Here is a 17,573-nt window from a genome sequence, read left to right on the forward strand (position 1 = left end):
TATTCCCTGTGTTTTTCTTTTCTTTTTTTTTTTAGGCGCGGTGTGCGCTGCGCACACCCGTTTAGCTAAAGTAAGCACTTTTAAGTAGAACTGGTCCTCCCTGGACACAAACACGCTCTGCATTTCATGGAATAGGAAAATACAGCCTCAGACACACACCCTCCCTTAGCTGTGCTTAGTTAAGGGCAAACATGGGCCACTGAGCTCCAATGTGCTTACAGCAAGCATGACACACCCCCTTTTCATGTTAGCTACTCCTCCTGTCTACACCGTGGTGTTAGAGCAGCTGCTCCTCCTGTCTACACCATGGTGTTAGAGTACCTACACGATTAGGTGCAGTCTGACAATTAGAAGAAATTTGTGATTCAGTATACATCTCCTCATTTGCATACACCACTGCCTTACTGCTGAGTTACTACACTTACACTGAGCCTTTCCCCTTAGCAAACACTATCCCTGGTATTGTTTTCACTCTGCATACCATTGACTATAATGGCAAAATGCAGATTTCTCTCAAAATTGACACCCCCCTTTTTTTATTTTCCGCACAATCCCATTTGCGTGCTGCTGCCCTATGCTTAAACAGCCGAGATCGGCCAAAAAAATGTAAACTATTTTTCATGCCAATGGCCATATATTCGGCCACTGGCATGCCTAAAAACAACAGAATACATGCTTTATTTGAGGCTCTCATGCCTCTGTTTTCTTATTTGCAGAAATGTATTCAGCTAGTAACTGAATACATTTCTGCAGGTTACACTATTCCTGCATGAACACCTGCCTGCTTGCTGAATCGCTAATTCACCTCATTTGCATGGTTTTCACTAGCAAATGAGGTAATTAGCATTAGGCAGTGGTGTTTGTGCAAGAATAGTGTAGGAGCGCTCGTGCATGTCCTGTGAGCTCTATACTGAATTGCTCGGCAGACATATTGCGTGCAGCAGCTCCTGCACTATCCTTGCATGTAGTGCAAGTCGTAATGAATGCCGGGGAATTACTATTCATTGATACTCAAATAAAAAACAGGGGTAAATTACTTTTATCCACAGCCAGTCTCTACACCATTCAATTACAGGCAGCTTACTGACTGTGTGCACATTAAATGTCTCACTGTGATAAAAACTGGCCTAGCAAAATATTCTAAATTGCTTAATGCAACTGCATGCTAGTCCTGTAAAGCCACACTAATGAATGTTTAACTTAATTATTACAGTAGAGTCATTCATTTTTACTCAGTGTCAGTACTAGTACTTAGTAATTATAGAACATTTCTCACTGCATACATCTGATGTGCCTGACTGTGGTAAAAAATAAGTACTTAAATAATGGTTGAAACAATGAATTTCAAGTTTACACAGACACACAGTAGCTACAATAAATATAACTTATTTCACACAAATGTGCTCTAGTCTAGCAAAGTCAGCATATGATAAAATGCTAAGTTACTTTCATTCACAGAGAGCCCCCCAAGTAGTTATAGCCATTTTGTTGACTGCCTATACCTCAGAGGTCTGACTGCAATGAAAAATAGTGGTCGCTATAAGGTATTTCAACTTTGCTTGATAAAAACAGTAGCAAAAGTATTCCAATTTAGTTTATACAGATCTCATTAGTCCTGCAAAGCCAGAATAATGAGTAAATGAAACCAGGGTCAATCACTGTCATCCACAGACACTCTCATACCCAGAAATCATGGTTATTTTGCTGTCTATATGTACATACATAAAAACTCCATTTCATATAAAAAAATAGTTGCTAAACCAGTCCTGCAAAAACAACTCCTGCCGACACCTGGCTGCCTGCCAACATTAAAAAAACGCTTACTTCATGTTACCACCTTTTGGAATGTATACTTGTCTTCCCACCATGGCCATATCATCCACTTTAATTTATTTATGCTATTCCTGCTTCATGGGTGCGAAGAAGCAGAAAGTCTACAAATTCACTGGCTGGATGTTTAGCACTTTCTCACAGGGTGTTGCAGCTGTGGCTTTTTTAAGCAATCGTGTCATGGGCCATTTTATGTTTCTAAAGTAAATAAATGTTGAGTTTCTTTACTTTAAAGAAATATCAGAATACTTTCTTAGCTGAACAACGCCCTTGGCAGCTGCCTAGTTCACCTATCTTTAAGGATAGCCACAGGGCTAACCTCATACCAGAATCACAATGAAGTTCCTCAAATTCCCCGAGTTCCTTCCTCCCCCAAAACTATTACGAAACATGTCATAAATACACTCTCTAAAGATAAAAATACCACCTTTGTGATCCCTAACAATAACCTGGTTGCATAAACAACAGTGCCAAACATGCCCTTGATGAACCCCTCCTAAAACTGTACAACTTAAAAATAACCACAGGGTATGCTCCTTAAGTATGGAAAAATGGCCATCATTGTGCCACTCCATAAAGTCGGCCCCACCTCATATCCTGGAAATATAAATCTATCAAACCTACTCTGCAAACCATGGAACATAATTGATTTCATAAGCTCTGATACAAAAAATATTGCTCTAGATCTGCAACAATATGGCTTTATCCAAGGTTGTTCACATCCACTTAATTTAGTAAACTTCTCTGATATAAACTCTCTGATAAAGCCACTAAAGCGGTAGACAATGCCCATGAAGTTTATACAGAGTACCTAGATCTGGCCAAGGCCTTTGACACTACTTCCCACGCTGCAGCTGTAAATAAGCTTAAAGGTCTGAATGTGTGCACTTATAGAAAGAAACTGGTAGACAGATGTAACCCACAAAATTAACATAAGAGGTGCCAGCTCAGAAAGCAAAAAATGAAAAATGACTAGTGGCATTCTTCAAGGCTCTGTACTGGGACCAATTCTGTCCTGTACCTGTTGTGCATTTACTTCTTGGATTTCCAAACCAGTAATCCAAACAAATGGCTAGCTAAATTTGCTGATGAGTATAGTAATCCAAACAAATGGCTAGCTAAATTTGCTGATGAGTATAAGCATGGGTTATTTGCTCAGCATGTTACTACAGCACTGACTAAACCATACAAATCAATGATGTATTAATGGACTTAAAAGGAAAAATGTCAAGCATTGTCACCTTTGGCTAACAAGTCTTGACAGCAGCTTATAGTGCAGGCAGAACCATGCTCCAAACTAATACAATATTCAGAGACCGCATCTCCTTTGTAGAAAACTCCCTATTCTTTAACTATCATGTAGCAATAGAAATCACAACATCCTTCAGTGTTGTCCAGTTAGTAACTAAAGGTAGCTCATCAAGGCCAAAAGAAGTTATCATTCCTCTATGCTTTGCCTGATCATAGGCCAAAATAAGTTATCATTCCTCTATGCTTTGCCCTGATTAGACAAATTATAAAACATAGTACTTCTTCTAGTATGTATCTATCCAAATATAACGCACAGCTAGAAAAAAAAAACAAGGGTCTATATTATATGTTCGAAGAGACTTTTCTTCAAACATATAATCATCGACCCCTAAAGAGTGAACGCTCTAAAGCACGAATGGCCACGTCCACGAATGCTTTTCTTGGGAAAAAATTCACGGGGCTGTACACAAAAAACACAAACTTCAAAACCCTTATCAAGTGGGGGGGGGCTGTGCCCCCCAAACCCCCCTAACTAAATATACCAACTCTGAGATTGCTCTACATTGGGGAAAAGGGCAATTCCTAATAACGGCCAACTGAATTTTTTCCTGAGGAAAAAATTTGCAGACATGGCCATTCGTGCTTTAGAGCGTTCACTCTTTACGTGTCGATGATTATATGTTGGAAGAAAAGACTCTTCGAACATATAATACAGACCCAAAAACAGGGGTCCCTAACTAAAAAGTTCACCGGACAAAAGACACTCAGCTTCTAAGACAGGTTTGACACTCCATCACTATACTCTGACTCTTACATACTCTTGCACACCCATTTACATTCAGTATTCTGTGCAGTTAATGGCCAGCCCTCCTTGATCCATACACCTCCCCAAAAAAAGGGTCTACAAACACGCAAACTTGTAGACTTAAATCATCATTAACAAATAGACACGACATGCTGAGAAGGATAGCTTTATTACTCAACTCTTCCCACATCTCTGAAATAATCTTTTTTTACATATAAAAAACAGTAATAACTTTGATTCCTTTAAGTCACACTTTGATGATCAGATGGGTGCTCATAAATTCATCACTGGCCTAACTTGTTTGATAAAGTGATTATGGTCCATGGACTGATTTGTGCTTTGCAAAGTCTGTGAATCGGATGTATAGGATTATAGGAGGTTACTAAGCTAATGGCCCTGGGGCCCTTACAACCCTAGCCAAGAGTTTATCCCCAAAATGAAATCTCAGTTAGCACCTGTCGCCCCTGTCAATGAGGGACACAGGTGGAACCTCTGGTACAAATTTGTGGTTTCCCATTCACTCATCAAGGTTGCGCTTGAAGAGGGTCAGTGAGGTTCTCTGTTTGACGTGTATGGGAAGTCTATTCCAGAGACGGGGAAGCCTCTAGGAGACAAACCTTTCTCTCCAGCAGGTTTAGTTGATGCTGCATATTAGATTCAGGTCTTTTGAGTGGGTAATGTGCGAGGAGTTAGACTTATGGATATGAAGCATCTTTAGCAAGGTAGGGTCCAAGACTGCCTTGAAGGTGAGACAGAGATCCCCTCTGAGCAATCTGTATGATATTGAGTACGGCGACAGTGATTTGAGCCTGTCCGCATAGGACAGGTGTTGGAATCCATGGATTCAATTTGTGAGGTACTTCTGTGGCCTTTCCATTTGGTGCAGATGTTTGGAGAGGTACAAACCAGATGGGGCATTATTGGTCTAATGAGGGAGGAGTATAGAAAGGTAATAACCTCCTTTTTTTCTGGATGCAATTCCTTTACTTATGAGATATGAGATGAACCAAGTAAAAGGCTTTACTGGTCACTGCCACTACATGATGGTCGAATGTGAGATTGCTGTCAACTTAAGTACCCAGGTCTCTTACTGCAGGTTGTGTGCTTAGGGGGTTGCCATTGATGTGGTAATCAGTAGGAGCTGTGATTTTGCTGAAAGGTATGATAATACTTTTTTTGGGTTTAGCTTAAGGCCATAACTTTGGCACCAGTCATTAGCTGCTGTGAGAACCTTTTGCAATATGTTGACATCATCTGGAAAGGCAAAGACACCACCTAACTTACAGTCATCTGCAAACTTGGTCAGCCACAGGCCTTTTATCTTTGCCTGGACCTCTGAGAAGCAGATGCCAAACAGTAGAGGTCTCAGGACAGATCCTTGGGGAACTCCACTAGTGACAGATCTGCTTTCAGAGGTGGAGGTGCCTATTTTGACCTTGAGGGTCCTGTCAGTGAGCCAGTTGGCCACCCATCTGATAAGACCGGGATTTACGTCAAGTTGTGTTAGCTTTTCGATGATGTCCAAGTGGAAGATTGTGTCAAAGGCCTTGGACAAGTCAAGGTAAGCTGTATATATTAACTTTCCCTCATCCAGGGCCTTGGTGACAGTCTCAAAGAAGTCAACCAGGTTCAACAGGCAAGATCTGCCCTTGACGAATCCGAACTGGTTGGGGTCAAATGCTTGGAAATGGCCTATGTCCTTGTTTATGAGATCCATAACAATAAATTCCATGGCTTTACAGATCAGACTTGTCAAGCTAATGGGGCGATAGTTTCCAGGATCAGTAGTGGCACCACCTTTGTGCAAGGGGATGACAATGGCAGTTCTCCACTGTTCAAGAATGAAGCCTGTACTTAGGCTGTGGTTGAATAGGGTGCTCAATGGAGAAGACATTTCTTGCCGGAGATGGTGCAAAATACAGCCTGGGATACCATCAGGTCTCATGGAAGCTGTGTTCTTTGCCTTGGACAATGCCTTTAACACTGGAGATGTGAGGTGCAGGACAAGTATCTGGGATGTTGAAAGGGCCTTTGGGGGTCGGGGGTGCAGTTTGCACTGAATCTATCTGCTAGCAGGTTGGCTAAATCAACAGGATCAGTATAAGTGATACTGTTCAGTACTAATTCGGAACAAACCTGGGCTTTGCCATGTAGGTTCCTGACGTAACTGAAGAAGGCTTTGTGGTTTCCCTTTGTTTCAGAGGCTAGTTTAGATTCATAGTTGGCTTTGGAGGTTTTCACTAGTGATCTAATTTGCTTGTTGAGTCTAAGGAGGGAATTTTTCCCATTTGGAATTTGTTCCTTTTTACCCTTGGACAACAGTTTCTTCCTTTTGTTGTAAAGCCTGCTGACAGAGGATGTCCATCAAATAGGTTTGTGTCTCCCTTGAGGAGCAGGTTTTAGTTTGGTTGGGTATGGCTGAGTCAATGCAGCTGTACAGGTGCTTGTTTACTCCACTGGCGTACTGTTCAGCACAGTTGTCTGCATCTTCTGAGGGGGGCAGTGATGTGAAGCTACAGATACCCTCCCATAGGAGGCTGTAGCCAGCTTTTAAGAAGTTTTTTTAGCTCGATTATGGCTGAGTGGGTTGGGTGGGATAGAAACTTCGAACGAGACAGTCCAATGAGCTGGTCTCACCAGGGAAGAACATACTATGGCAGTGGTGCAGTGGTCACCCATGTTGGTGAAAACCAAGTCCAAAATGTTATCTCCCCCTGTGGGGGATGATATGAGCTAGTCTAGTGTGTTAAAATTGATGAAGTCAAGGAATCGTGTGTGTCTGGAGTCATTGAGTGGGGGGGGGGTCTATAGCTGGCTATAACTTGGATGGGTGTCTTGCCAACTGTCAGTTGCACCTGGAGTAGTTCCAGTGCATTATGCTAACAGACCAGTCTGGAGGTGTGCCTGTCCTTAGTGAAGACAGAGACTCCACCACCCTTAGTCTTCCCAAAGTCATTTCTGGGTCAAAATGTGTGGAATGATGTATAGCCTGGTAAGGGAGGGTTGCTGTCCGCAGCCCTGAACCAAGTTTAAGTGACTGCATGGCATCTTCCAGTGCAAGGAGAGCCTCCAGTGAGTGCATTTTCAGGTTAAGGCTCCTAGCATTTAGCAGCATGACTTTCAATTTGCTTTTTGACAGATATACCTATATATAATATAGAATACGTGCATACATACATACACACACATATAGGTTCATAGGTAGATACTAGGCTATCTGCCCTAGGGCATTTACAAGCCTAGCCAGAGTGTATTTGGCTTTCGCCTCCCTATTAGATTAGCCTAATGTGCTTCTGTACAGTAGGTCACAGACGGTAGCCCTTTAAGATTAGTTTACTGTGCCTCTGTCAAGCAGGGACACAGAAGAGATCCCAGGGGTGAATTTGCGATTTCCCATCCACGCGTCCAGATTTCGCTTGAAGAGGGTCAGCGAGGGGCTATGTCTAACATGAATTGGGATTCTATTCCAGAGTGAGGGGAGCCTCTGGGAAATGAATCTGTCCCTCCAGCATGTCCTATTTATTTTTGTGCTGAGGTTTAAGTCCCTGGAGCGTGTAGCTCTAAGGGATTTGGATTTTTTGAGGTGGAGCATGTCCATTAATTCTGGGTTAGACATGGCTTTGTACGTCAGGCATAGATCGCCTCTGAGTAGGCAGTAAGCAATTGAGTAGTGCTGGAGTTTCTTTAGTCGAGCTGCATAGGACATCTGTTTGTGGCCCATGATCCTCTTGGTGAGGTACTTTTGGGGTCTCTCCAGTTGCTGCAGGTGTCAGGTAAGGTACATCCCAAAAGGGGCATTGTATTCAATTATGGGCCTGATGAGTGATGAGTAGAGGGGCACAATGACCTCTCGATCTAGATGCGAACCCTTTCATGATAAGGTGGGCTATACAGAAGGTCTTCTAACCACTTTGGCAACATGATTATCAAAGGAGAGATTACTATCTACATGGGTCCCCAAATGCCTAATTACTTCTTCCGTACTTAATGGATTACCACCTATGTGGTAATTTGTGGGCACTTTGTTTTTCCCAAAGGGGATGACTATGCACTTTTTAGCATTTAGCTTGAGGCCGTGGCTCTGGCACCAAGCATCCGTCTCCGTGAGACCCTTTTGGAGGATGCTTGTGTCAGCTGGAGAGTCGATTATGGCTCCCAGTTTGCAGTCATCTGCGAACTTTGTCAGCCATAGTCCCCCCGTGTTAGCCTGTACCTCAGAGAAGTATATACCAAATAAGAGAGGTCCCAGAACTGAGCCTTGTTGGACACCACTTGTAACTGGTTTGGATTTGGACGTGGCACCTGCAATTCTGACCATGTGGGTTCTATCCCTGAGCCAGTCTGCAACCCATCTTATGACATAGGAGTTGATGTTTAAGTTGGTAAGCTTATTTATGATGCCCAAGTGGGGTATTGTGTCGAAGGCTTTTGCGAGGTCCAGGTAGGCTGTGTGGACTACCTTGCCCTCATCTATGGCTTTGGTAACGGTTTCAAAGAAATCAACTAGGTTTAAGAGGCAAGATCTGCCCTTAACAAAGCCGAATTGGGTAGGGTCCAGTGTCTGGAGGTTCCCAATGTCTTTGTTTAAGAGTTCCATGATAATATGCTCCACAGCTTTACAGATCAGACTAGTCAGGCTTATGGGGCGATAGTTCCCAGGGTCCGCTGTGGCACCACCTTTGTGGAGTGGGACCACTGTAGCTGTACGCCATTCTTTGGGTACATATCCTGTAGTAATGCTAAGTCTGAACAGTGACTTAATGTGAGGGTTCAGTTCTTCTTGGAGCTCATGTAAGACGCAGCCTGGGACACCGTCCGGTCCCACAGATGCTGTGTTTTTTGCTTTGGAGAGGGCAGCTTTCACCTGTGCATCTGTGATGTCAGGGAGGTTACATTCAGTTGGGAAAGGCATTTGCTCCTTTGGGGGGAAGGGGGGAGAAGTTAAAACTGAACTGAATATACAGGTTTTATTAAACAAAATAGGCTTTAAAATTACATATAACAGATATATGTAACAATTTCAAAAAGTATTTTTGGGAACCCCCAATCAACCTTTGTCACAGGATTTTTTTAAGTAAAAATTTCTTCTGAAAACCTAATAATAGTCTCCTACAGCATCGTATTACAAATGTATGGGAGTCCAACATGTAATGGCAGCTTTCCATGAAACAAAATAAGGTAACGTTTTATCTGATATTGTTAATCCTCGTCCACTTCCTTACGTATGGGTTACGATTCCGATATCGGAAACGAGCCAGCCATATACCAAGCTTGCGCCAGCGATAAACTCTTGAGCTAAGCAATCTCTTACCCACAATCCCCCTCTCCGTTACCTCAGATTTCGTTTGCCGCGTCGCCATCAGGTTGTGTCAGGCTGTTGCTCTTGAGCTAAGTGAAACCTTTTTTGTCCTTTTTCAAAATAAGGACTTTTTCTCTCAGAAAAGTTGATTTTCTGATTTCTCTTACCTTATCTCATTTACCGACTCCCTTTTCTTTCAGTTTTCTAAAAAATTTTTTAGTCACTTTCACCCTTTTTATCTAATGTAAGGTATCAGTTGATTACCATAGTTGTTAGATAGCCTTTCCTTTCTTTCCTTCGAGTAATTTTGTGTTTTTGTACTATTATTGGTATTTGCCTTTCCTTTAACATGACAGATAAAAAATGTAGTACTGGTTTTAAAAGATGTTATGATTGTGGACATAAACTACCTACTTCAGATGCACATTCTTTGTGTGTTTTCTATTTAGGTGCACCTCACTTAACTGTTGACCCACCCTGTGGGATTTGTAAGAATTTTTCCAACAGGACACTGATCGAGAGGAAAAATAAACTTTTGCTGAAAGGGTTACTAAAGTCTCCCTTCTCAGAGGCTATTTCTGGTTCGGAGGCCTCAACCCCTCCAAGATCCCATAAAAAGAAGTCTAAGGATGCTTCTAAGGCTAAATCTCTTCCTTCGTCCCCGGCTGGGGACTCTCATCAACCAAGACAGAAAGCAAAGATTTCTTCTTCGGATCCGACCCTCTCGGATCAGACACCTTCGGTGCCTAGATCTCTGGCTCCGAGAAAGTCCTCTGCTCCACCTATGTCTATGGCACCGATGTCCTTTGCTGTATTGGAATCGAGGGGCCCCTCAGTTCAGACTTCTTTACCGGCAATGACCTCACAGTCGGCGCAGACCACCATTGTTTCAGAACCGACAGCTCAGTCCTTGTTTACTATTTTATCGGTTACAACCTTGGCACCGACAACTACTTCAGCACCGACCTTTTTGTCGGTGCAGACCATTACATCGGCACCAATGACTTCCCCGGTGCAGACACCTGTAGTGCAGTCCTTTACGACACCGTTGTTTTTGGTGCAGTCTACTGAGATGGGCACTGACCTGCCCTCATCTCTCGATAGACCCGTTTCCCCCTCAGCTGTTTCTGTGAGATCTACCAGAAGCCTCTCCCAACATGACGTATTGCGACTTGTGGATCAAGTACTTTTGGCCAGAAGAATTCCACCTCTCAAGACCTATCCTTCGCCCTTGAAATCTACTGACGTAGCACAGTCTTCCCCCTCTACGGTTCCCTTTATGGATCTCTCTAAGGAGCCGCAGTTGCCTTCGTGGCAGAAAAATTTTGCTATAACCCAGGATTTGACTTTTCTCAACCGTCCTGGGACTCTCAATTGGCAGGCTGGATCACTTAGAGAGGTGATTTCCCCCTTGGGCACTCACCCTTCTTCTAGTGGTCCTGCCTTTCAAGTCATGGAAAAGGCCTTGGCATCTACCGCTGATACTGTGCTTACTATCTCACCGTCCTCCTCTGGACCACTATGTACACAGGTCGCTTTTAGTGGACACAGGGCGCAGAGGTCTCAGGATATACTCCCACAGGATACCCCCTTGGTGTTGTCTTCCCCAGCGTCTCCCTCTGAGGAAGTTCATCGGAAATCCTCGTGCAAGAGGAAACATATGGACTCCACTGAGGAGTCTCTCACTGAAGACACAGACTTTGATGATGGGGAAGGGTCCCCTCATTCACCTTCTGACGTATCCTTTGGTGATATCCTAGAAATCCTTAAACAGAGAGGTGAATGGCAGTCCTCTAACCCGACTTCTGAGGAGTCTGTGTTCCTGCAGACTTTTCGCACCCGGCCCCCTACCTCCTGGGTTACCCCACCTGCATACAAACTGGTCCGGCTCGTTGTGCAGCGTGCAAGGAAGACCCCTGATAATGTTGAGGCCATTCCCCAGAAACCAAACAAAATCTTGCCCCCCCCCTGCTTCTGAGCCTCATTGGTCTAAAGGTCTCCCTGTAGATGCTCTGGTGGTGGCAGCCGCAACTGCGAAAGACCTGGCAGAAGAGGAAAGCCAGACTGTCCATCCGCCCAACAAAGAGCACTGGATAGGATAGGGAAGCGCACCTTTACATCAGCAACCTTTGCTATCAGGCCCTTGAATTATATGACACACTTCACCAGGCTTCAAAGAGACCTAGTATCTGAGCTCTCTGAAACTTTGGCAGGTGCCGTGTCTGATGAGGTCCGTGACAAAGTGGCCTCTCAGCTGGCCACTACTGAATCGATTTCGAACTCCTTCATGCGCTTGGTGTCCCACGCATCAGAAAGAGCGGCTAGAGCAGCGAGTTCAGGCATTGTTTTGAGACGACATGCCTGGATGCGCTTATGTAATTTCGCAGAACCCTTCAAGGCTTCATTTCTAAATGCTCCCATCGAGTCCTCCTCCTTGTTTGGACCCAAAGTCAAAACTACATTGGCCAGGTGTGAACAGGATGGTAAGACCCTGTCTGCCGTAGGTGTCTGTTATTCTCCCCCCCCCCAATGTGCTTTCTCCAAAAACCAAAAGAGCGGGAATATGTGGTACAGAAAATCTCAGGGTCCTTTCCGTGACACACAGGCCGGTTTTTCCCCTAGGGGCAGAGGGGGAAACTCACAAGGAAGACGCCCCTTTAGGGGCAGAGGGGGTCCGCGTAATCAGGGTTCCAGAGATTTCTTCTCCGGGCAATCCTACCAGCGCTCCTGAAGAGCGGCCCAACCCCTTTCCTCTGGAAGTGGTTGGGGGACGTTTCTCTTTTTACTCTTCTGCCTGGCTAACCATTACCAACGATTCTTGGGTACAAAGGATAATAACCAGAGGTTACAAGATCCCCTTCGAACTTTGTCCTGTCCCTCCATCAAGATTTCCTGACATTCCACCCAGTCAAAAGGAAGAAGCAGCTCTAGAGATTACAAAGCTGCTAAACAAAAGAGTCATCCAAGTAGTCCCAACAGACCAGATAGGATCCGGATCTACTCAAGACTATTTTTGGTGCCAAAGAAAACCGGAGACTGGAGACCAATTTTGGATCTCAGTGTGCTAAACAAATTTGTGAGTGTGCAAAAATTTCGGATGGTCACTATACAGTCTATCATTTCTCTCTTGGAAAAAGACGATTGGATGTGCTAGATAGATCTTCAGGATGTGTGCTACCACATAAAGGTGGACAGACCATCAAGAAGATTCTTGAGCTTCTGTGCGGGAGCCAGTCATTACCAGTTCAGAGTACTGCCCTTTGGACTCTCTACAGCCCCCAGAGTGTTTACAAAGTGCATGGCAGTTGTCACAGCTCACCTGCAACTTCAAGGTTTTCAGGTTTTTCCATATCTAGACCACTGGCTCCTCTCCACCCCCACCAGACACTTATTGGAGGAAGCCCTGGCATACTCTCTCAATACTATCGAAAAGTTGGGCATAACAATAAACTGGCAGAAATCCAATCTCACCCCTTCTCAGTCCACAGAATTCATAGGGGTCATTTTGGACTCAAAAACTTGCAGAGCGTCCATACCGGAACACAGAATATCAAGAATCAGACAGCAACTGTTACCAGTTCTCTCAATGGAAAAGTCCACAGCTCACTCAATCCTGCAGCTGTTGGGCTCCATGGCAGTTTGCATCACCATTGTCCCCTTAGACAGGTTTCACATGAGGCTTCTACAATGGCTACTGCTCACCCAATGTTATCCTTTCCAGCTTTCCCTTTCAGCCAAGATTCACATAACTCAGAGATGCAAACAAGATCTAAAGTGGTGGTTGAACCACAACCCGTCACAATGGTCTCGCCCCTACTCCCCTCAGCAGCCCAAGGCTACAGTGACCACAGATGCCTCCCTGATGGGGTGGGGAGGGCTATGTCAGAGTCAGACAGTCCAAGGCACTTGGTCTGAAGTGGAGGCCCATCTGCATATAAATGTTTTAGAGCTGAGAGCGGTGCTTCTGGCGTTGCAGGCATTCCATCCCTTGCTTCCGTCAGGGACAATTGCGATACAATCAGACAACATGGTGGTAGTCTGGTATATCAACAAACAGGACGGAACCAAATCCTACCCCCTCTGTCGAGAGGCTATGAGGATATGGCAATGGGCAATGGCTACCAACCGCTTTCTTCTGGCAACCCACATTCCCGGGAGTTCCAAAGTGATAGCAGACAGACTCAGCAGGTGCATTCTTCAACCTCACGAGTGGTCCCTGAATCCTCTCATAGCGGCGGAGATCTTCCACCGTTGGGGCCATCCGTGCTGCGACCTCTTTGCATCCCCGACCAACTTCAAATGCAGCAACTGCTTTGCCCTGATTCCCCCTCTGGGACAGTCACCCAGGGACACTCTAGTTCACGATTGGCCCTCTGGTCTTCTTTATGCCTTCCCACCCACTCCCCTCATTCCCCAGTTTCTAAAGAAAGCCCGTCGATTGAAGAGCAAAGTGATCCTTATTGCTCCATATTGGCCTCGTCAGATTTGGTTCCCCTTTCTGTGGCCTCACCTGCTAGATCAACCATGGATTCTTCGTCCAACCTCGGAGCTGATCTCCCATCCACAGAATCTGATTCACCCCAACCTGCACAGTCTGAAGCTCACAGCTTGGCTCCTCCAATTCCCTTGATTGCCAGGCAAAATGATCTCCCCTCACAAGTACGGGACATTCTTATTGCATCTCATAAGCCTTCCACTAGAATGACTTATCTAGGCAAATGGAAAAGATTTACCTGTTGGCTGAAAGATAAGGAAATTGATCCCTTTTCAGCACCGGTGTCGATGGTACTCAAATATCTAACCGCCCTATTTCAATCGGGGCTGTCAGCATCTACCATTAGAGTACATTTGACTACGATCTCTAATTTCCACGAGAATGTCCAAGACTCCTCCCTCATGTCTCACAAGTTATGTAAAGCCTTCATAAAGGGTGTGAATCATCTGAAACCCCCTTTCAGAGAACCTGTTCAACCTTGGGATTTATCTTTGGTTCTTCAAGCTCTGACATTGCCCCCTTTTGAACCAGCTGCTTCATGCGACCTCAAATATCTGTCGTAGAAGACCTTGTTTTTGGTCGCTATTACTTCTGCCAGATGTATCTCTGAGCTTCAGGCCCTATGTACAAAGAGTCCATACTTGATTTTTCATCCAGACAGGGTATCCTTAGGAACTAACCCTTCCTTCTTACCAAAAGTCATTTCTGAATTGTCTATTAATCAGACCATTGAATTGCCAGTGTTTTTTCCTGATCATTCTAATGAGGGAGAGTACTGCCTACATACCCTAGACGTACACAGACAACTCTGTTTCTATTTGCAAAGGACTAAATCTTTCCGTAAATCAGACCAGTTACTATTGTTTTTTTCTGGATCTAGATTAGGATGTGCTGTTGCTAAGGTCACATTGGCTAGATGGTTAAAAGACACTGTGACCCGTATTTATTCGGTACACAATACTTCTTTGCCAACTACCATCAAGGCTCATTCAACAAGGTCAGTGGCAACTTTTGCTGCCTTCCATGCCAGAGCTTCTTTACATGACATCTGTGCAGCTGCAACTTGGGCCACTCCTCATAACTTTATCAATCATTACAAGTTGGGCTTGGCCTCCAGGGGAAGAGCATCTTTTGGTTCTATGGTGCTTAGGAATGTCCTTCTGTGAAAGCCACCCAGGAATAGAGGTAGCTGGGGACTCTGTCCCATACGTAAGGAAGTGGACGAGGATTAACAATATCAGATAAAGAAGTTATGTCTTACCATAACGTTCCATCTGTATTGTTGATCCTCGCCCACTCATTACGATCCTCCCTCCCCCTCCTATGGCTTCTAGTGGATCTCACCATCCTTCTCTTTAGGTCATTTGACCAGAGATAGCCTCTACCTTTTTCTGACTTGCAAACTCAATCTGAGGTAACAGGGAGAGGGGGATTATGGGTGAGAGATTGCTTAGCTCGAGAGTTTATCGCTGGCACGAGCTTGGTATATGGCCGGCTCGGTTCCGATATCGGAACCGTAACCCATTCGTAATGAGTGGACGAGGATCAACAATACAGATGGAACGTTATGGTAAGACATAACTTCTTTTTATGTAGCATTTTTAAATGAATTTTGTAGTCTCAACTCCTTCCTTCACTTTTACAATTTTACATAACTTCAAGAACAATGAAATGCAATAAGACAGCTTCCCTGATACACCACTTACTTCTATGCTAATGCAAAGTATTTAATTTTCTTTTTAAAACTTTTTTTTCTTTTAATTAGATCTCCAACGCATCAATCTATACCAGATAATTTTTTAAACAGAAGTGTTTTTAAACTGCTCCCTGGGCCTCTCCTTACCCACTGGGTCCACTAAACCTCCCTGATGTCCACAGACTTACACTACACGTTTTAGAAACAGTGATGCATTCTGGCATCATACTGTTACTGGAAGAAGCTTTTTTTTTTTTTTTTTTTTAGATTTTATCTTTTAAGGCATATTCCCTGCCCCAGGGTGCACTTGGGTTGTCCAAGGGGGTTACAATGACCTGACAAGTCATATACCACGAAAACATGCATATAACACCGATAAAAATCACTCTTAGTGACATTATACTGTATAATGTCACTAAGAGTGATTTTTATCGGTGTTATACAGAACCGTACACGGAATCTAAACTTTTTTTTTTTTTTTGGGGGGGGGGGGGGGGTAATTCATTCACTTCACTGACTTCTAATTGAAATTAAAATTGTAACGTTGCGACTGTTGACGTCAGTTATAATGGAGATTTGTATGCAAAGCTCTTCTTCTCTTTAAGCATTTTTTCCCGATTAGGGGTCGCCACTGCGGATCACCTGCCCGCTCATGATTGACAGTAGAGTTTTACGGTGTCGAAATACCAGCCCTTCCACAGAAGGCACACAAACACGTACTCATTACTTGGAAATTTAGAGTATCCAATCCACCTACAGCATGTCTTTGGGAACAGGGAGGGCATGCAAACTTCGCACAGAAGGCATCCCAGCCGAGGATCCAACCGGAAAGCGTCTTGCTGTGAGGCGGCAACGCTAACCTTGCACCACCGCGGCCGCCCTTTATAGCAGCAGAAATAAGATCATTTAGTCTGGGCTGCAAAATATGTAGTCTCCATGCCTCTAGGCTGCTAAATCTAATAAGGATTGGTTTATTCTACTCATTAAAATGTTAGAAGCCTTTTCACCTAATTTCAATAGAGTTCCAGGTTTTATATAACATTTTCATCCAACGATCTGAGGACATAACTACTAGATAAGAGGAATGAAGAAGATTCTGCTGTGAACCAGGCAGCGAATTTTTCTTCAAAGTACTCACGAGGTGTGGTCAGCAACATTTTACAGGATGTGCGGATTACATGTAATCTAGCCAAATGTAAGACATGTCCTTTTTACAGTTATAAAAAGGTAAACCAGGGTGCTTTTTATGATTAACTGAATCTGCAGTGTGTGGGTATAGATGATCCTAGGAACATAGTAAATAACATCCAGCTTAATTCATCATAAATATGAGTACTGCAACCCCCAGCCATCCTGATCACTGAGCTCAGTGCCCGGTAATGTGGAAGTCCTGCCGAATAACAGTTACTGCAGCCTGGTGCTCTCTCAATGAAAGTTTCGCATTAACATGCTTACACAGCGCTCTAAAGTAGGAAAATAAAGACAATTTAAGGACGTACCTTCTCCACAGGGATTTTTGATTAAGTTCCTGTTGAAGGGTCCAGAAACGTTATCACCACTCATACTTTTTGACTTCTATTATATTTCTATGTCCCCTGCTTTCGGTCACAAGCACTCGTAAAGTCCTAAAAGCCGAGTTTCAATTACGACTTTATCTAGGGCGGTGGTTCAGTGTAATGGCAAAGACAATCCCCCGAAAATGCGTAAACAGAAAACCTTGCCCACCCCCGACTGTACCCTGCAGAAATCTGCATACTGTACAAGGAAGATGAAAAACACAGTGTGTCTATAACATAGGGTTACCACCTGTCCCACTTTGCGAGGGACAGTCCCTCTTTGGGCAGTTGTGTCCTGCAAAAAATGTGAAAAAATGGCAAATGTCCTGAGATTTTAGGACAAAATTATTTTCTATATTTTATGTCATAGTTGCATAAAACATTTACTCTGTATCTGAAACACCTAAATGTTATAAGAAACAGAATAAGGAACTAAAATGCTACAATAATAGACTTTTATTCAGGCAAAAAACGGAAGTTCTGTCCTTTGTACTGGCCGTGTGTATGTTTTGCCCTGCAAAATCTGATGTTTGTAGCACAAATGTCCCACTTTGGGCATTTGGAAAGGTGGCAACCCTACTATAACACTAAGTGTAAAATAAAAAGGAGCAATAGACGCACATTTTGCACAAAAACAATCA

At 43.9% G+C, this 17,573-nt stretch overlaps 1 protein-coding gene across 1 annotated transcript in view; it reads right to left on the minus strand.

The window, feature by feature from the left end:
• LOC122804302 (F-box only protein 27-like) overlaps positions 1-17,107 on the minus strand; it is a 643,152-nt gene extending 626,045 nt beyond the window's left edge. Inside the window, exon 1 of the mRNA XM_044074092.1 lies at positions 16,876-17,107. Coding sequence (XP_043930027.1) covers positions 16,876-16,939 — 64 coding nt within the window. The 5' untranslated portion in view covers positions 16,940-17,107. The remainder of the gene's footprint in view (positions 1-16,875) is intronic.
• Between the last annotated feature and the right edge of the window lie 466 nt (positions 17,108-17,573).

This window comes from Protopterus annectens, chromosome 6.part0 (assembly GCF_019279795.1).
Source record: "Protopterus annectens isolate FY-2018-M chromosome 6.part0, PAN1.0, whole genome shotgun sequence".
NCBI classification, from domain to species: Eukaryota; Metazoa; Chordata; order Ceratodontiformes; family Protopteridae; genus Protopterus; species Protopterus annectens.